The 21488-nt window shown below is 37.9% G+C and overlaps 1 protein-coding gene across 3 annotated transcripts in view; it reads right to left on the bottom strand.

The window, feature by feature from the left end:
• Positions 1–21488, bottom strand: part of LOC128993840 (pleckstrin homology domain-containing family G member 4B-like) — a 434838-nt gene that overhangs the window by 69894 nt on the left and 343456 nt on the right. For all 3 annotated transcript variants that reach the window (XM_054417888.1, XM_054417889.1, XM_054417890.1), the window contains exon 13: positions 449–571. In XM_054417888.1, the coding sequence (XP_054273863.1) occupies positions 449–571 (123 nt within the window). The remainder of the gene's footprint in view (positions 1–448; positions 572–21488) is intronic.

Below are 21488 nucleotides of genomic sequence, written 5' to 3'. Positions count from 1 at the left end.
AAGTAGAACAACGAATGAAACTAGTATCACCCCGTACTTTTAGGTCCGTAGCGCTCAGTTAATATTAAACAATCAAACACTGCAGCTATCTACATAGACAAACAGGATCCAAATCATGTTTACGACTCTCTAGCAGGAGGCCTACCCTGATTTCATTTTCGTCAGCCTACGCGTACATACTGCTGCCGGATCCATACCTTCACTCATCCGTCAATATAACGATCATCCGGTGTCGTTCATACGTCACCCGCCACTGATTGTCGACAAAGAAACTCAATCGACCTGAATTCCTTTGTAACATGCTTGGAATTCATTTGTAGGCTATAAGTATTAATGACTCAACTGGCTGATCACATATTGTAGTAGAGCTAGCTATATAAATACAATCCACCACCACATTGTGATTGTCAATCAAACAGTAGGAGTGTTTTAGATGGTCAGCACTTACCATGGAGATGAAGTAGAACTTCTCAAAGTCCTGTTCCTGTTGTTTGATGGCGGGTAGAGTGCTGGCGAGCTCTGCGTGTCGCTTCAGACTGTCCTCACCTTTGTGGTTCAGCCATGACAGCACCTGAGGACAAACCAGGAGTTAGTCAAGTCGAAGAAGAGAGTAAAATGAACAGTTTGCTAAAGACCTTGGGTACATTGTATTAAATTTATACGTCGCTAGCTCTGCAGCGTGGAAAGATTAGTCAAGGAAAAGTGTTGGATGACAGCAGGAGCAGTTGGTTAGCAGGACCAGACACAATGATCTCGAAACAGCTAGTTATATTAACTGATAACATAAATAACTCTATGTATCTAGCTAAAAATAAAGTGTATAAATTTAAATCAATCCATAAGCTAAAATGTACCATCCCTTAAAGAAACAGAAAATAAACTATGTCAGAAAACTGACGTATATTTTGACATGGTTGTTTTGTGGTAGAAAATATTTGTTACTTTTCAGGTCTCAACATTTTGATCCAGTTCTTAAATAGTGACGAGGGTTGTGTCACAGACAATGGAATAAACCGTTGTGTACTTTATTTCGATACGGAAGGACTGAACCTTGTGGTAACGTTGGTCTCTTAGTAACAAATCAAGCGTTGCTGGTTATACACAGTTTTACGTTACAGACGATAGCCAATAAGGATGACAAATCCAAGGGAGTTGGTTATTTTAAAACTTTTACATGCTTCATCAATGAAAATCCTGAACAGTCGACGTACCGTAATCTTTGTGGCCCAATAAGGAGCTTTTAAATGCAATCTAAAACGAATTCCCAAATTTCAATAGATTTTGAATCAATATTCCACAAACCTTCAGCAACACACTCTCCTCACGAGTAGTGTTTAAGCTCGGACGAAACAGAAGTTAATTAGTTTTACACGGAGGGCGTTCGTTGTACTATCTACCATCACCTAGCGGTTATAATTAAAACACCAATTAACGCATAGCAGCGTGTGCGAGCGAGTGCGTTAACATTCTAATTGTTTATAGTGTTAGGTGAGTCTAGAAACAGTGCTAAAACATCTGTTACGAATAGAATTATTGATTTAGGCTGTGACTGTTGACTTTGGAAGTAGAAATAAAGATGTGACATGTAAAACATGGACTGCAACAGTTTTAAACTTTAAATATCTTTACAATCGCAATTTCGACTTTGTATACATAACTGAGGTAGCCAAATGAAACATAGTTGAATGTTTTGCTCAAAGTATGTGTTGTCTTCAACAGATGTTACATATCTCTATAAGCTTTGGATCCAGTTAAAAGGTGCAATAGTTAACAGCACTAATTGATTGTAAGGCTCTGTAAGTGGCTTAAATCAATTACGTTGGACATCACTAACAAGAAACAGCTTGTACACGTCATGTTTCAAAGGTGCTCATATTGATGACACGAATGAGACCGGATAGAAACAACGTTTAGAAAACAAACTGTAGAGTATAAAGTAGTCTCTGGTTCCCACTAATCCGAACCAATGATAAATGTATTCTATAATCACTCAGTTATAACAGAAGTGTTAAACAACTATAATTACACAACTAGTTGCTGTAGCACCATTAAACATTAGATTCCCTCCACTGACAACGCTTAATCCAAGAGACGATAAATCTAATAGATATCTCAATTTAGATAATAACTTATGACGCAACCACCGACTAGTTTAAGAGCCATTAAAATAGTTAGTGTCAGTTTTAAACGGGGGCATTTCGTTAATAGGTTTGTTGGTCGTTTGAAAGGTGCTATTTATGGGTAGTTTTTGTGTGAAGTTAAGTAATAGGCGAAATTAACAGTATACGCTTCAACTGTGTAAGCAGTGCTGTCGTTGAGGGTAAAATGTTATTATTTAAAATCACTAAGAGCGGTTTCATTTAAGAGAAACTTTATACATATTTGGATATAATTTAAAATATTGATTATGGATGAGCTCTCTAAAAACTTGAAGATTTAGGAAGTTAGTAAATGAGTAGATTTTGGATGACCCAGGTAGTCACAAAATCCAAAACAGAGTTTAAGGTTGATTTTGAGGAGAGTAATTTGATTTTTATAAAGGGCCGACTATCGGGGGAGAATCTGCCAAATACAACGACCGTTAGGATATTAAATCGAGATCCTGATTGGTTAGTCACATAGTCTTGTACAGCCACAAAAATCACCAAGTAATTCGACTTCATTCTATTAAACATTTACTACTAATTCCACCTAAAAATACGCACCTAACGTATATGACACAGAAATATTGTTTTTAATATTTGTTGAAAACTATGAAATAATAAACCCAACCTGTCGGCAAGTCGGTAGGTAAGGCATTAACGACGGATTGTAAAACCGATCGATTTATTATGGTAATCTTCTTGACCTCATCTTACTTTACTTACCTGCTTTACTTGATAAGTTACTCCCACATGCTTGGGGACGGGGCAGTTCTAAGGGTAAAAGACGCCACCAACGTATTTGTTCCATGGTAATAAACGGCAAATAAATAAGAAACTGTGTAAGAACGCTTCCAGTCTGGACGACGGTCCGGTGAATGAGGCGGCACTTTGTGTGTAAAGTGTAAACAGTGACCGCAGACCGGTTCACTCGCCCACCCGCGGTGTCACTGACCTGTCACGTGACCTTGACCTTGACATCAGCTGGCCACCAGCCACCGGCCACCACTACAAACACACCGCGGACCACCGTGGGTTACACTGGGTTGTCAAGTGGATTGACAACGATATGATAAAATTCAACACGACAAAGTGTGTATTTTAAGGCGAAAATGAGTCATTCATCAAATCAAGGACAGAATAATGTATTTCCAAAGAGTAAGAACTCTTCAGGCATTTCTCAGGATCGAACCGGTAACCTCCTGATTACCAGTCAAGCACTATATCAGCTCAGCTACTCAGCTATTGAATAATGCGAGACACTGAACCTTATTGCAAAAGATGTCTTTAGTGTGTTTAGCGTATGATTGAGATGGTGTAAATGATTCTCTCTATATTGTAGATTTCATGATTTATGCTTTGGTCGTAATAGAAGACTGTAGCTTACCAAAAGAGCGTTGTGTTTTAAAAAAATTATATTTGTTTCTAAGCTGATTGAATTATATAAAAAAAACTTCAGCTGATGAACATGGATGATGGATTCATGAGAGTATTTATTCTTTGGTGGATGTGATGTCTAAATAGAAATCCTTTATTGCCAAACGTTCAGCAATAATCAGCAATTCTATCCAATCTTACCGATCTGCGCAAGATGTAAATTCGAACTCACTGCTTTGTGATGAAATCTGTCTTCATCAAGTGGAAAAAAATGTATTTTATAGCTAAACAATCTGATGTTTCAACTACTTTCCCTGAAAATTCTGGTTGCCCACATAATGCAAATTTTAGCTATAACAATTTATGAACTATTTAAACACTTAAATTTATCTCAATTGAATGAAAAACTACGGACTTATATACAGGGTGTTGAAAATGTCTGGAACCAACATTATATCTCGTGAGTGGTTAAAGAAAAACAACTGATATTTTGTGTACGGATATACTATGGTTTTACCTATCTTTTAGTGCCTTATGAAAATTTTTACCACTTATAGGGAACGTCCTGTGGAGGATGCAGTAAAAAGTTCTCTTTGAAGCCTATGGTAAATGATACATCATTTTAAAGGCCATTTTTTTCTGAGTAAGGAGCCACAAGTTTCATCTCAAAAGGACCACCCTAGCAAAAATGGCGACTGTTTAAAATTTAAAAAACCACTTATAGGGAACGGAATTTTTAAATTTCAAACAGTCGCCATTTTCGCTAGGGTGGTCCTTTTGAGATGAAACTTGTGGCTCCTTACTCAGAGATAAATGGCCTTTAAAATGATGTATCATTTACCATAGGCTTCAAAGAGAACTTTTTACTGCATCCTCCACAGAACGTTCCCTATAAGTGGTTATTTAAATTTCAAACAGTCGCCATTTTTGCTAGGGTGGTCCTTTTGAGATGAAACTTGTGGCTCCTTACTCAGAAAAAAATGGCCTTTAAAATGATGTATCATTTACCATAGGCTTCCATTTAAACTTTTTACTGCATCCTCCACAGGACGTTCCCTATAAGTGGTAAAAATTTTCATAAGGCACCAAAAGATAGGTAAAACCATAGTATATCCGTACACAAAATATCATTTGTTTTTCTTTAACCACTCACCAGATATAATGTTGGTTCCAGACATTTTCAACACCCTGTATATTTATGGTTTAAAACACATTAAACATGACAAATTATAAAACAGTTTTACTATTATTAGCAATCTGACCTTATTTCACCAACGATACATTCAAACGATAGATTGCAACCGCATCGATGATGTGGCTAACCTACTAGCACACTGCAGCAATTTCTCAACAGCGATGTAGGTTAGAAACATTGAGCATAGAAAACCAAAACAGGAGACGACCTGATTGATACTTTCGCGCGTGCTGCGGCGACCTTCATCTCGGCCGCCATTGACATTCGCTTTCATGTGACCTTGATGCGATGCGACTACCGACTATTGACTACTGTGTTGTTGACTTCTGACTATATCAATCACCGACTACATTTTACAAGAATACAGTGTGTTATGCAGATTTGCTTGATTTACTACAGAGTAGGACTCGTATGTTGACAGAATAAAAAGTTCTAACAGTAAACCATGGACACCAGCTGTATAATTAAACCATAGATAAAAACATACTCCCTTAGTCTATGGTTAAACATAGTAAGTTTACTATTGACTGACTATTGACTTAGTAAATTATCAACTACCGACCATTTTAGCTATAAAGTATCGATTATTTGAGCTAACAAGGATTGTTGCCAGTCTTTAGAATGAGACGTAAAGATACATGTCATAAGCGAAATTATTCACGTTACACTGAAAAGTACCTAAACACCAAACACAACCAAGTTTCTATGCTAATCATGTCTATTATATATCCCTTTTTTCAAACAAAACCTTCGATAGCTTTCTAATTTTTTATTGTAGCAGAGAATTTGTTCATAAATTTTAGACCAAAATTATAAATACCTATCAACATGTCTATCTGACACGGAAACTATTTAAATAGGTTGATAAGAAAAAACTAAACAATACAATCGGAACAATCTATGGACAAACATCTCCAAAAAGAGATAAAGTAACAAACTGGCGTTGTACCTAGTTTGATCTGATCCATCCTTTACGTGATCACAAACGAAAAAAGTAACAAAACCAAACCCCGATTACGTCCACAGATGACTCTATCAAGTGCTGGTGAAGGTAAAGGCAGGTCACGATATTTTGGTCCCTGCTAGTAATGGTGGGGTGGGGTGGGGGGGGGCAGCTAATTATCCAAATAGAACCACAATACAATTAGACTGTAACGGTGTTGGTAGGCTGGGGTAATGGCCTGTAGCGACCACGGTGGCCGAGAACTTGCTTGTCTCACTGTCTGTACACACGGTGGTCACACACACTTAGCACAGGAGGCAATGTCGGCATATAAGTACTCCAACCGAATCAAAGTCCTTATGCATATTTGCCTATGATTAATAATATGAGCCTTTACACTTCGCCCCGAAGTTTTTTAGGAGTTCGCCAAAGAGAGTTGCAATTGACTCAATTTATTCGCCAGTAGTAAACCAGAGGTAAATTACTCCTAGTCAAATACACAAAACAAGTAAAAGTTAAATAAAGTATTTACATAGCAAGCGAGAGTATAGACCAAGTACGGACAACGTGAGTGACAACAGTTATGTTGAAAGCGTGAACCAAGAAACAAAGAAACGTTGGATAGGCATATTATGGACGGAACTATAAACAAATATTAATTATTTGTTATTTAGGTTGGAGTTTTCATATTATAATAGTGGAATTTTTGGGAGAGTATTGTTAAATAGAAAATCCTGGTCTTCGTTCTATGTAAGGATGACCTTTTGTTCGACGAAACTATTAATTGATAATCCAATATAAAAGGGCTTGTGGATCTTCTTGGTTCTGTAGGAAGATGACTTTTTGTTAGACGAAATTATTAATCAATAGCCCAATGGAAAGGCTTTTGGATACATAGTCGATCTCACTCGGAATCAAACCAACAGCCTTCCGTTTTCAAATGTGGCCTTATAACCCGATAACCACCCGGCTAACAAACCACATGTCTATGATCCAAACAAACTAAAATCAAACTTCATTTTGTCAGACATGTTGAACATAACCGATTACCAAACCACCCTCTGAAACAAACAATGACTGCGCCGGAATCTAAGCACCCAGAGAAAGTTTACCCACTTGTGGACTTTAGGCATAAACCTTTACGATACGACCCGGGCATGTCGGAAGTCGCACGGCCGCGGGGCCGCACGCGCCAAAATGTAAGACCACCTGTTGTGTAACAGCATTACCGCCACTTTTACCGCGCAAACACAATGTCTCCTATTTTGGCGCGGAATAGTTTTAAATATTCATTGGTACAGGAGAAAGGCGGGCTCTGTCCCACGCCAGTGCTAGATTAGTCACACGCAAATGGAAAGAGATAGTTTTGCTGTAAGCTGATTTAAAAGTGTTAATATACTTTCTCCACGCTATACGGGTCAACTAATTTTGGAGGTGGTGATTAACTTTAGCCAGTCCATAAAGAACAACGATAAGTTATAATGCAGGTGACAACGATAATGGCAATTATATATTTAAACAAACAGTTTCTTTTTGTCTGTAGCAATCTGATAAGCCTATCAAACCCTCCTAACACCTACTTCTAACTCTTTCGGAACTACAACTAGGAATTGTGGCTGTATTAAAAACTATTCTACCAACTTTAAATTATGGTATTTTTTAATAAATATTTGTTATCGTTAGTTTAAACGTTTGCTTACAAAAACGAATATTTAACATTACATATGAATTAATGAATAAATGAAGGAATGGATAAATGAATGAATGAATTATATCTTTATTACAACAAAGTATTTACATAATTTGTACATAAATATTTAAAGGAGAAAAATCATAAGTGAATTTAAAAGAATAAAATCAAATTAACCTTTGCATTACATCTATGTTTAACATAGCGTAAATGTTTATAAAGGAATAAGCCGACATGGGCAGCGAGCCTGTGCGTCGACTGTAGTTGCGTCCAAACATAACATTATTTGATCAAATGCAAAATCTAAATAAATAAATAAATAAAGATGTGATGAGGTGGAAATATGATCTAACAATCAATTATTGATTTAACAATCATAGTTTAAAGTTGCTAACATTATTACATTCTCCAACCTAAAATACCAAACATGAGTATAGACCTGGAGTGCAGAGTAATGAATCAAGTCCTTAAAATTTACAAGATTTGGAATGAAAAAGCTTGATAGAGTGGTTGGGACGCCCAATCTGAACGTCCCTAGTTCGATCCTGAGTAAAGTCAACCGACTCAGCTATATCCTTGATCATTGGCTTAAAATAAGTGCTTTGTATGATCGCCATTTAAACTTGAGAATTAAAGTATTGAAAAAGTAAAAAAGTGGTCCTAACTAAAGAAACGCCTGGCCTAAGCCAGTATCAAAACTTTATTTATTGCGTCATAATTTTAATTAATAATGATATAGGTGGCAAAAATAATTTCATTTGTTAGTTCCAAATCACTTTGTTAAATATTATGGAAAGATGATACAGCAGCACCTGATACTGCATTAGACTCGCCTTTTAAATGTTCAAGGATAATGTTCGTGGACATAAGTGTTAAATTATTACCATTTACACTTCCCATACCATTTACCATTTACTTCTTGCCTGCAAAGCACGCGTATATTTAAACAATTTTTGAATACAGTAGTTTGAGCCCATAGTTAAACTTCAAACTAAAAACTAAATACACTTACTTGTTTGTTATAAATGAAATATACTGGCTAAAAGCTCCGTGTGAGAGCGCGGCGCCGTTGCAATCGTCCGCGACTACCCGCAGTACCAAGTACCTATATTGCATTGGACAGATTGCAGGCGCGACCCATGAATGAAGCGAACTGTGCTATATTAACTAAACCAACGACACAGTTGTTATGTCTAGCTCCAATGGTCGACTACAAATACGAGTATTACCCACACGAGAATCGTATAGTGTGAAAGCAGCGTAAAACAGATTGTCATTTACGAATGTGCAGTTTTTGCATACAAATATGTGTAAGGTGCTAAAAATATAGGTATAGAACTAAATTTATTCCAAATTTATTTCCTAAATGCGACACCCAATGAATACATCGTTACTGGAATATTGAGGGAAACACTGTGCGGTTTACAATTTTATTTAGTAAAACTTAAGCACTGAATTATCGTGTTTAAAATAATTATTACTGTAAAATAAAGTTAGTGCTCTGAGTTTCACTGTGATTAATTTATTAATGACAACAGTTATAAAATAAATTAATATACTGTATTGTTGCTCACAATAAAACGACAGTATGACGTCGACGAGCTTACAAATATTTTAGCAAGATCAAAATAAACAATAAAAATGTATATATATTTTTTAATCGAACCCAAATTTTTTAAATTTACTAGAGTAATTCTAAGGTGGATCGTGGCAGTCACATGACTTTTCCAAAAGTATTTCTCAACACAGTTTGCATGTTATTCTAATTGATTGCGAGACGGTTGTCTTATATAGAAACAACTTTTACATTAACTGGCGATTTCTTGTTCTGCAGATTTATTTTCATGAGCTGTGTCTTTGATCAAGATGTATACACTTTATTCAAAGGGAAATAATACATTCAAGAGAGTTTGGTGTAAGAATCAGTTTTTATGTTGTCACATACATTGCCACATACATTATGTAGACTACTCGAGAGATGAGCATTTCAAGTTCTGTTATACGTTTCTAGTACATCACCCAGTTAGCACGTTCCACAATTAACTAACACACCCTAAATCAATTGGTCCAGTTACACCTTAACCCAGCAATAAACAACACGTAACAGTTGTTTGTTCCTAGTAGGCCGAGCACCATATGCGCGTAATTAAAGGAAACAATTCATTTCCCGAGATTCTCGCGCATAAACTACAGTAATGACAAGCCTGTAATACATTTGTGGCCATAAATTGTGCCGTTCGATGGAGGCCGAGTGATCGCGACGCGAGGGCGGGGGTCAGCTGGGGAATCTGGCGGGAGTCGTGAAGAAGCGCGGGAACGGGGACTAGGGCGCGCATGCGTACTACACCTGGCACTAGGCATGCGCAGTGCCGTTGTGGCTTTGCACAGCTCGTCTTCCTGATAGTTAACTCTTTTATGCAAGTGTAGGTACAAAATTAAGATATATTTCCTTAATGCAGATTCTTTTCCTGGGTACCTACAATATGGCTTTGTAAGTCTTGGTTCGAAAACAGACATCATTTCGTTCTGTCCGTAAGAGCTAAACATGGTTCTCGGTACAGTAACTTGGTTCGATTCCAATAAATAAATTGGCATCTTTTGTTACAAATAAAACCACCGTTATAAAATGTTTCACTTAAAACAGGTATTCATTTTTACATAGTGAAATGTACAAGTTAAGGTAGTGAACGGTTGATAAGAGTGCGACTGGTTCAGAATTTATCTATTGGCTTATGAGCATATTTTCCGATACTCCTTTAATAGTTTGAATAATTTACAGCCATATTTTGTAAATTATACTCCAATTAATATATCTAAGTGCTTGATCATTATTTCTGTGGTCCATTATCAAACATAAACATCCCAATGTTTATTGGGAAACTCCTACAAACCTCCTCCTTCCACACTCTCTCTTAAGCTTCCTGCATCGTATATTCTCCTGTTTTACATATCCGATCAATGTAAATCCGAACACTGAGCCTCTACAAATCCCTCCAAACATCTTGAAAACAGCAAACACGAACCTCTAACTCTATCCACTCGTCCCATTCAGTTCGTCTTATCTTCCCATCAATGGATCAGCACTCGGCAGTTCGTCACTTAAAGGCACGGTTCGGACACAAGGCACGCGCACTTCAGTCACATTAGTCGACATAATGAACAATTAAACAACCCCTACAAGGCGCTGACTATCTAGCTGTCGATCAGCTGGTCGATAGGCACAGTCGACCGGACAGAAGTGTGAATCACCGAAGAAAGAAAGCGGACTGAGATAAAGACAATTAGTGAAGTGGTGGCGTTTCACTTGAAAAAATACACTTCCTGATACACAAACTTAAATGTGTTTGCATAAAATGTCTTTCCGATTCTATTGTTTCAAAACATAGTGTCGAGGGAGTTGTTACTTAGTTCATGATTTACTTTTTTAACTCCTAAATTTAAACATATGTTTGGAACAAAAATAATCTTTTACCGTTTAACAGTCTACTACTATAACAATGAATTTTGCAATGGATAGAGTCAATAAAGTCAAATGATTGTGTTAGGTAACTTCTAAACGATAATTTTAAATAATCGAATACTTCACCAAAACTCAATTGTATCCCACATAGGGTAAAAAATCCCGTAACGGGGACAAAATCCCACGTCTCTGCCACATTATGCGGCCCTCTCGCCCACACATCGTCAAGGACGTCCACCGCTTGTTATCACAGATATCACCGTCTGTCACACATAAACCCGCGACTATACAGAGCTAGATGTGCGAGATAAACCTACGGGTCTCAACTAGACCGAGGTCTGCGCCATTTTTACGTTGGCGTTTGAAATTGTCAAACAGGTACTCGAGACCTTTGAGGTACAGTAGTGCCAAACGATTATGGCAAATTTACAAGTCGTATCATTATGTATTTATATAGGTTAAGTGTAGATTAGTGAAGTCATTGAATTTTACTTTAGTTCTGTTTTAATAAGTTAAAATACATGTTTATTTTTATTGCATTTCCTCTTTTAGCGAAAACTATTTCTGAACCACTCTACATAAGTTATAGAAATTGGCTCTTCCGTAAAGAATTAATTAAACTTTATTTGTTGTTGTTCATATAATTTTAATACTTTAACTTTCTCAAATAAAAATGGCGCCATATTTCCGGTTCGATCCTTTGAAAGCACTGCTAAGCTATCTCAGTAAATTTAGCTTCAATTTAATCTCAGTTACCAAAACTACACTGGGTATATCATACACTCACTATAGCCTTTCTATAACCTAATGCGCCCAAATGTGTTGCAAATTCAACAGTGATATATCGTCTACGAGACTAGTTCACACCAAATCCCTGAGGTAGCAATCAAAACGCGACCTAGCCCAAAGGAATTTCCACTCTTTACTAGATTACACGCTGAGCTAACACAGCGGCAGTGCTCAAAGAAACATATCAAATTAGGCATGAATTACGGCGGTAACAGACAACCATCAGTAAACAATTAGGGGAGGCGAGGAGGAGGATAATGAGCGGAGTGATGTATGGCTGGGAACTGCGGGACGGGGAGAGGAAGAGAAACACAAGAAATAAGTAAGTCAGTAAGAGGAAGAAGGCTGGATGTAGGCTGATCTCTTTAACATGACTATACAGAAGTAGGTCTTTTATCTAGCCTACATGAACATGTTGTAAAGGATTTTGCGTTTTTGGATATTGCAATCACTTCTCATCCTTTTAAACATGAAAAACTTTTACGGTATGTTTTATGGCCGGCAACGCAACGTTGTCAATGTTAAGAAGTCTGTTACCTTACAGAATGCGTTTACAAGTTCTTTTTTGGTTCTAATTTCACAGTAAAAACTTGAAATGTTTTAGGCATTCAGCTAAGGGCACTTGGACTAAAACAACTTAATGAAGATGTACAGTAACGTAGTAAGGTTTACAGTTTTTGGACTTCTAATGAACATTGTACACTTTTCATTGCGTGGAACGTCTGGTGTTTAAGCACTTGACTTCTGTCCTAAATTTCCCAGTTCAAACATAACTAATCACTAATGGCGTTCAGTTTCACTAACTTTGCGAGTTTGTTGATCGAAACCTATCCTAAACGTAGTTTCAACTGTCTAGAACTGATAAAAAGGTAAGGTGTTGTAGGTCTTTTCTTTACTGAAAACCATGTGCGAAATCTTTGTACACCTTTTGACCTTTATTGAGCTTAGCTGAACATTGTACGAAACAAAATCAAATAAAAATCAACCTTTACAAAACAGAACCTCATAACACCCTGTACAATGAAGCCCATTACCGCCTAACACCTGTTAAGCCATTTGTTCCATTGGCCGCACCATTACCATTTCCGCGGTCCAGGCGAGGGTTAGTTTTGATGAACGGTGAATACACAGTGATGAAACAATCGCACTAACGACACAGTGTATAGTGTATAGTGGGTATTGTATAGTGATGGTGTATAGTGGCGGTGTAGTGTGCATGTGTAGGCGATGGTGCGTTAAATGGCTCCAAACTAGCTTCCTCCTTCCTGGGGAGCGGTCCTTCCTGTCCTGGCACCAACTGACGCTGCCGAAATATCAGCTGACGAAATGGAGAAGTGTTTTTGGATAAGTTGTATTGGCAACTCAATTTAACTCAAAGATTCAACTCAATTAAGTACCTAGGTACAAATTGTGTTTCGTGCTGGTTGAAAATTGATTTTTATGGAAGGTTTCAATTTATTTGCGAACCTCCTGAATAGATTTTGGATCACACCTTTTACCTAGAAGGTTTTGGTCACCGATTAAGACGGATACACGACTGGATGTATTTATCCTAACATGAATGAACGATGAGTGTAGAATAGTGACATATCTATATAATTAATACGCTACATGAAACTTTGTCAGTTGAACTCTTCCGCCATTTCTTAACCGATTTTATCCATTGACGTCTCATTGGAAAGAGCGTGTCACGTAGATTTGCAAACCGACCTTACATTTTTGAAAAAGTCCCTTCGGCTTTGCCCCAGTGGCTGTTTAAGTTCCCATGTTATCCTTATGAAGAACATAATTGTTTACATTTTGATCAGCTGTATAATTTAATTGCTGTTATTTATTTTCCAATTCAAAGTCTCTTAAACTCATCGGAAATTATGATGACCTTTATTTGTTTTTAAATACTACTTTACTTCTTTGCAATTGCTCGATTTCGAGCAACATGTTTACTAGTTTTGAGTTATTTTGTTACTGACCAGCTGATTCTTTGATCAGGGCCAATTCTTAAACACCACATGATCATGATCTAGTTCTAGGTCTTGGAACATAGGTCAGGCTACGGTTATAGCTACTTTAATGCAGAGAAAACTATATGGAATATTAACGATTTTGTATAATGACATAAATGTTGACGATAGCTGTTTATTGTCTTAAAACATAAACGAGTTTATGATACAGTGTGATGTGGGTATCAGTTCATTTTCAACCGGAAGCATAGTTTTTATGTAAATTTAAAAATCGCAGAAACAATCAGTAATTTTAACTTAACCTCATGGCTGTTCAGGTACCTCCGGACTGGTATTTTCTCTTTACAAGAACAAGATTTCCAAAGGTATGGAAACCAGTTCCATAATACTAAATGTTGCAGAAATGACCTTTTTTGCCAGTTTAAATCACAACTCCAAAAAATTTTCCCTTAAAAATAGCTCTCACGTGATTAACCTTTTGACATGCACTTGACCAAATGCAACATGTGGGTGTAACCGCTCCATTCAAAATACTCCTAAGGTCGTGAGTCTGCACCTGTTATCGGGTCCGCCAGGCATCATAGTAGAAAGTTGGCATGTTTAAAGTTTATCGGCAATAAATCTGCGAAGATGACCCGTTGACCCAGAGCCTGTGTGCGCGTTGTGTGTGTGTGCGCGTGCGCTAGCCATCTATGGTCGTCATAACGCCGTTCGCACATCAATTAGTCAACACGTTCATTAGTTGAAGAATAGTGTGATAAAAGAGGATTAGGGGGTATAACGGGGTTAACGGATGTGGGGCAGCAGCAGCGGGTAATGTGTGAAGTGTACAGCGGAAGTGTGCGAAGTCATGTCCATTGTCCAGTGTTGCCACATGTTCGAAAAAAAAACTGTTTCAATGCCAACCCAGTTAAATGTAATCTTAAGTTGTTATCAGACCATCGCACGATTTTTACCCATTTTGAAAAATATTTCACAGATTTTACATTTAGGTCATTTTATGTCCAATACAACAATACAAATAATTTTCAAGTTTTACATTTGATTATTTTCTCTGGTATTTTGTCTACTGTTCAGTGTAGCCTATAGGAGCATCATGGTTATGTTTGTTCGCATAAATGTGCTCATACGAAATACGACTTATGCGAGTGTAACCAGCTGGACAGCCATTAACGATTGCAAAATTATAAAAAATTGGGTAAATGCATGCAATTAAAGAAATTACCTAATCACTACAAAAACCACCTCCGACCAAACCATTTCCATAAGTAGTTGCATAACTGCTTAACATCCTTCAGTAAGAAGGAAAATAATTTTATGATTGACATAAAATATTCCATAACCTTTTTGCCAACTATCAAATTTATGTCACGATTCTATGCCCGTCAAATTCAATTCCAGAACGACCGAGTTCTAAGTGAAAGAATACACAGCACATGTAGTTGCCTCTTACACATTGTACTATCACAACTACAGACTCGCATGGTAAATGTCAAGTCGAACATGCGAAACAAGCTACATTTGTTGAACGAGCCTCAATTAGAAAGATGTCGGCGAGTGTTAGAGTCGGTCAGATAAGACGTTTACAGTTGCTGCTAGGGAAAGCAACGCCCGAGGCCACGAAGCCTTTGAAATGTCCGTCACTTGAACATATCGCCGATCTTATCAAACGATTGAAACCTGATTCACAACATATCGGGGTCGGAAACATAACCTGTGTTAGTCATACTGATGAACCTAAAACGTTCACTTTCAAAGGTAAAGTGAAAAAGACTTCACTATACCATGAAAAATAAACAAGTTTAAGGATTGTATTAGTATTTCAAAAGTTGAGTGTTCATAATCTTATAAGAGTTCTCATAAAGACATTGTGAAGAGCGGACAAAAATTTAAATTTTAGAAAATTTATATGACTAGCTTGAAGGAGAGAATCAATATTAAACCTAGCTTTTCAAAAAGTTAAAATTTAGTAATGTTAGATTTCGTGAATAATAGAAACATAACGAAAATCCTCTTAACCTCACGAAGACATGATGAGAAGTGTCATGCATGATGAGAAGATGAGAAGTGCATGATCTAGTAAGACAATTTTAGCCCGATTTAGTTCTTGAATGTTCAGGCGGCGTTTATGCAAAAACGAAAAGAGAACATGAAAATAAATGTCATGATCACCCTTTGCAATTAAAACTATTAATAAGTAAATACAGGGTAAAACATAAGAGAACAATAACCTTGACGTTTTAGTTCTGCTACAGCCGCCACGGAAACCTCTCCTCTTCTATTAATGGGGCTCAATGCTTACGATATCAAAGTGAGAAGGCGCTGATCGGAATCTTGAATGATCAAAAAAACATTTGGATGAAGACGAGGATAACATACAATGATGATTGAGTGTATTATTACAAGTTACTTATTATTATTGAGTGTACTATTACGAGTTAAAAATACATTCTTTGGAAAGCAAAATTCCTACAAGAGAACAACGCCCTTGTCTTTCCACTACAACCTCTACGACCTCTACCCAACATCCCTAGAACTACCGTCAGGAGCTCGTGGACCGACTGACCGATGAGATCCCAGATAGGTGCCGGATGCTCCTAATGGCACCTCCTTGTACCAGACTATGATAATGAGACGGGCGCCTAGAGTTGCGCCTTCTCGCCTATCCATTCATTAAAGTCGCCGGTTAGCACATTGTTTATAACTGGTCGCCACGTAGTAGATCTACTCATGACCCAGATATCGCTATTGTCCTACAATGTCGGTATATCACATTCGTTACCGCAGAACCGATTGTCCGAGGTTTTGTAACCTTTGCGCCGCTGTTGGCACATCTTCTAATGTCAATGCTTTGTCGTGCCGGCTATTGTGCGGCCACTCCGTAGAAGTGGATTCTGTGTAATGGTGTTATACTGGTTGCATGTATCCTTTATAACAATTTATATCTGTTGATCGGACTTTTAATATTTGATCGTAATGCAATAATCTGGTCTAATGTGGTCTGGTCTGGACAGAACTGGAGTAATTCGTTCTTGTTTCGTTCGTTTGTCCATTCATACAAGTGATAATGGCAATGTTTGGTCATTTTTTCTTAATCAAGATGATGTTGTTAAGATTTATATAGGCTACTGTGTATTTCAAGATTCTGTCCTTGTGGTGATAATTTTCTGTAAGAAATGAGAAGTATTTGTAAGGTTACGATGCACTTAAAGAAAACATTAACTACTGATAAAAATGAAAGTTTTCCAAGCTAAGCCCGGTTCCAGCATGTCCATCCAAAATGTTCGTTCAAAATTAAAACCTCTAATTAAAACATTTTAACTCTTTTTACAGCGCAATCTTTTACTATTGTTAAATGAGGCAAATTAATGTGATTTCTAGAAAAGTTAAGCCATTTCGAAAAAAAACAAGTTTTTTAATTTAACAGTTAGAAATCTAGTTGTCTGGCTCAAGTTCTCTAAATAGGCAATTTCGTCGCAAGCACGTCGCTTAGGTCAAGCACAGGCTAGCGGCGATGAAACCTTGACCGCAGCATGTCGCGAGCCTGGGGGCTTACCAGGAACAGCTCCACTGGTAAAAGTCAAAAGTATTTATCTCAACAGGAAACAGAAACGAAAGTGCATTTCTACACTCAATCACTTCTGCACCTGATCCATCAAGTAATTTGTGGCGGTAAAGTATAACTATTCCGCCAACTATCACCTACGATAGATAGATAGTTGCCGAGTAGATGAAGCCACCGCAGAACTATGTGATGCCGATCTCACTTCTGGTCTTCGGCTGAAGATATGTTCTCTTAGCCGCGTAGGATGAAAAGTGAGAAAGTTGTAGGGTGACTATAAGATTTACTGTATAAAAGTATACCGCAAATTGATTACATGTACACAGCTATAGCTAGCAATACCACATAAATTACTTGGAGTAGGTATTTTAAAATGTTTATTTTAAACGTGTAAGTACAGGATTCTCTTTAATCGTTTGTGATGTAGAAATTAGACTTATTCCATTAGATAAGACAGCCCGAAAACCTATTAGAGAATTGATAAAGTGCTCTCGTAATAAGTATGTACTTGCCTTCGGCATTGTAGAGCCGTTCATTTTGCACAAGTAATTGACAATGAAATACGATCATTATGAAAAGGGCAAATCACCGTCACCGACAGCTTTCAAACGTATCTCCAAAATGGACTCCATTGGAAATACAGAATTGAGGGGAAATTCACTAGTTACATGAGATGTGTCACGACCAAGCTCACATGACTGGATGCAGACGATGCTTTCACAAACGTCGTGGCCGCAGAGGACAGGTACACAACACGGCTGATGTGTGGGTACGGGCGGGTTAGGTAATGCTGAACATGCTCTGCAAGGCATGCGGAAATGGGTGTATGCTGATACGGGGACAGAGGCAAGACCGGGGAAGAGTAGGAAATAAAAGCAAAGAAAACATCAGGAACTAGAGGATTTGTTTTGAAAACGGAAGATCCTTTGCGAGTGGTTGAAAGATGCTGACTATCTAGTCTTTGAGATGTTGCTGGTGTAAACTCGAAGTCTCACACTTTATATTGTATTTCTAACTCGGTAATTGAATCTCTAGTTGTGTTTGAAATATCTTCTTCTGATGATCTTTCTACAACCTCAACTACCTTTCTTCATTCTTATTAATTCTTTTATGATTTAGAGAAGATTGTTACGCAGGAGAATTTTGATACAGGAACACCATAATACGTATTAAAAAAATCTTTAATTAACCCCTTTGTTTCCCATCTTGAATCTGAGAGTTTATCCCTGCTACTAAAATGTGCCTCTTTATTTAAATAGTACTCATAGTGGCTCAGAAAAGTGCAAATGGCTCGGAATATGAAACTGTTACGGTTGAGACAGCACGATCTGTTGATAGGTTGACCACCCATAGAGTTAGCGGTCACCTGACCTCCGACCTCCTCATTAGGCCATCGATGCTGATCGGTCGCATTAGCATTCTCATTACCAGGGTCGACAATGTACTAACTGTTTCTACCAGGGCTGAAAAGAAACACTTGTCCGCGTAGTTGTTGGCTTCAACACATGTGATCGCAAACCGTTGGTTTGCTATTTGTATCTGAAGTTTTGCTGAAGGAAACTAGAAGGTAAATTAAGTAATTCGTAATTGTTGTGTATGTTGACTATATTGATGCGCATTCTTGGTGTTTCAGATAATTACCGATAATAACGATCAATTTGGTGAGGTTTTGACGGGTTTTGAGTGGTCATCCTTTGATTTCACATTAAAAAATAAAGATGAAATCTTCCTAAAAGAGGAATCTTCTTCCGAATTTTTCAGTTACTAATCAGGACTGTGAGTTTGGGTTATTAAGTTTACTATTCACAATATTCAATCCAAACCATAGGTCTAAACTTCTTGACTTACATATTTATCAAAAATCTAAATCCCGTCAAACACCACAAGCGCTTCCTCAACGCATGTCCGAGTTATTGACGTGAGCTGAATTTGTCATAGTTTTACCACATTCTCGGTAAAGACAAGGTCGTCATCGATTTCCAAGCTGTTTGCGTGACCGCTAACGTTTAGTGGCTCCGCATTACCATAACTGGCCCATTTACTAGACTGTGAGAACAGAAGCTAGAGTGGCGCTGTGATAGAACTATCATTGGGCGGAATCGTGACGTTTCACCGATTCTGATTGGTCCGTAGACCCCACTTGAAATACCGCCACTTGGATTAAATCGTAAAACCTATTAGCTCGTACAAAACTACGCAATCAGTGTCATTACACAGAAAAGTTACGACACAGAAATATTTACTATAGATGTTAAAATACGGATTCTTGTGGAGAAAATAAATGATTTGGAGTACGAAACCATCGAAAATCTCAATTTTCTTTTAATAAACATTTTTGCGAATGGTGTAGAAGCGAGTTACGTTACAGATTTCTAGAAAAGTGATGAACTTTCATTCCTAAAAGCTTGAGCGTCATTTGATAGCTGAATCACTTTAACAGCTCTCCTGCTACAAGCTTGAGACACTCATCCGGTTAAGTTGGCATGACGAAGCATCTTACGATTTCACTTTCATTGTAATCAGTGGAGGATGGATTTCATCTTAATCATCTCAAGTGCCCTACAAAAATCCTCAGGGGTCGGGGCGGCAGCCTCTGAACTTGATCCGTCCGTTGGAATACATTATAATAATTGGGGCCGCTCCGGCCACCCACCGTCGGCCAATTTGACAGTGGCGTGAGCGCTACCGGTGCTTCTCATGAGGAGCTTTCGAAACAAAGATTTAATAAACGCTCATTAGCTTTCCTAAATGTGTTGCTCTGAAGAGGCTTTAATGGGACTCAATGGATGGTAATGGTGATGAATGGGGTAACAAGTGCGATCGACACATTTTAAAACCAAATGATGATGATTTAATATAAGGCAATCAATGATTGATCACTGGATTGACTGTAAGCCAAGAATATCGTCAGTGCACAGTGGAGAATGGTGTTTATGCATTTTTAATTGATACTGAATTGGCCTTAACATTATTATTTTGGTTGAGGAATCAGATTGTCCTAGTGATTAATTTGCTACACAAGGCATCACACATATACAAAAATCCAAGTTGATAGGCTTAATATTTAATATTTGCTTAACTTGCGACTCCAAGAATGTACCACGAGTTAAAGACTTCACATGTCTTTGTTTAAGATAATATTCTCATTGAAATCGAGTGATCCAATGCATGAACTAGAACTATGATTCTTAATCAGCGGAAACAGGAAAAAAGAAGGTGGTATTAATCCCCGTGGTTTAGGGTCTTGAAGCATAAAGAAGTAGGGAAGAGAATCTCCTAGAATTTACTCTCGAAGGTTGTGATCAATTTAAACCCCTATCTATAATTGAAGGTAAATTATCCCAAAGATTTTATTTCCTAGTTAGTTGTCCTTGCCAGCCAATTACTCCACATCCACACCCAACTCGGTCCCCACAGTCCCACGGACCTTGCCCAACCCGTGCCCCGGTCCCAGGTCCCAGGTCACTCTACATCCATCGCAAGGCAAATGCCACGATCGTGAGACCAGCCCACAGCCCACTCGATCACACCGACGATACCTCTATCTCTCGTCATTGTGTTTATTACACAATAAATTAGAAGAGCATTTACAGCGACAGCTGTTGCAAAGGTTCGGACTTTAGATTGCGACAGCCACCCTGGGGAAAGGATCGCGTAGTCAAGGCTTCGTTTAAACCTGTTCCGTACACACCCTGCACGGAGTTATGGTCTAGGAACGTACGCTCGTTATCACCACCCACAAGGAATGCTGGAATAGTCGGGATAAAATATAGCTATCGACTAGATAGCTAGACAGATGTCTGCAAGTGCTGAGTGGAATTTCCTAATTGGTTAGAGTTTTAACTTTAAGACGGTGTGACAATTTTATTTACGAAACATTTAAATTGTTATAATGAGTGACTTTAACCTCCAGAAAACGTAATATTTGCGTTTTCATTTTGCAAAAGGTGACATGCAACTCCCTTGAGAGGCCAAACTGGTTTCATACTGACGATTTGATGCAACTCCTAAGGGGCAGGTCCCATCAATCAATTCAATGAACTGCAAGACTGCAATTCAGACCATGAGTCACTCAGGGAATAACTGCCCTTTACTAGCATTGCACGTGAGTTAGAACGACCCTAGAAACCGAATAAAGCAGTGTGAACTTGATTAAAAGCACTGGAGCAGAACAGCAAGCACGGTGTATATGCAAACAGTTTTAAACTCTTATCACGCTCAAATCGTTGAGAAAAAAAACTCTTCGCCGGACATATTTCAAAATCCAACAACTCAAAATATCCGTAAAATTTTAACATCATCTAAACTGTTTGATTTCAAACAACTGGAAACGTGCGCGAGATTGTTTCTCCACCGAATCAATGAACTGC

This window comes from Macrosteles quadrilineatus, unplaced genomic scaffold (assembly GCF_028750875.1).
Source record: "Macrosteles quadrilineatus isolate MER2022 unplaced genomic scaffold, UCM_ALF_1.0 Scaffold_5__1_contigs__length_97177068, whole genome shotgun sequence".
Classification (NCBI taxonomy): domain Eukaryota; kingdom Metazoa; phylum Arthropoda; class Insecta; order Hemiptera; family Cicadellidae; genus Macrosteles; species Macrosteles quadrilineatus.
The sequence above is the reverse complement of the archived record's forward strand: the minus strand, read 5'-3'. Positions and strand labels throughout refer to the sequence as shown.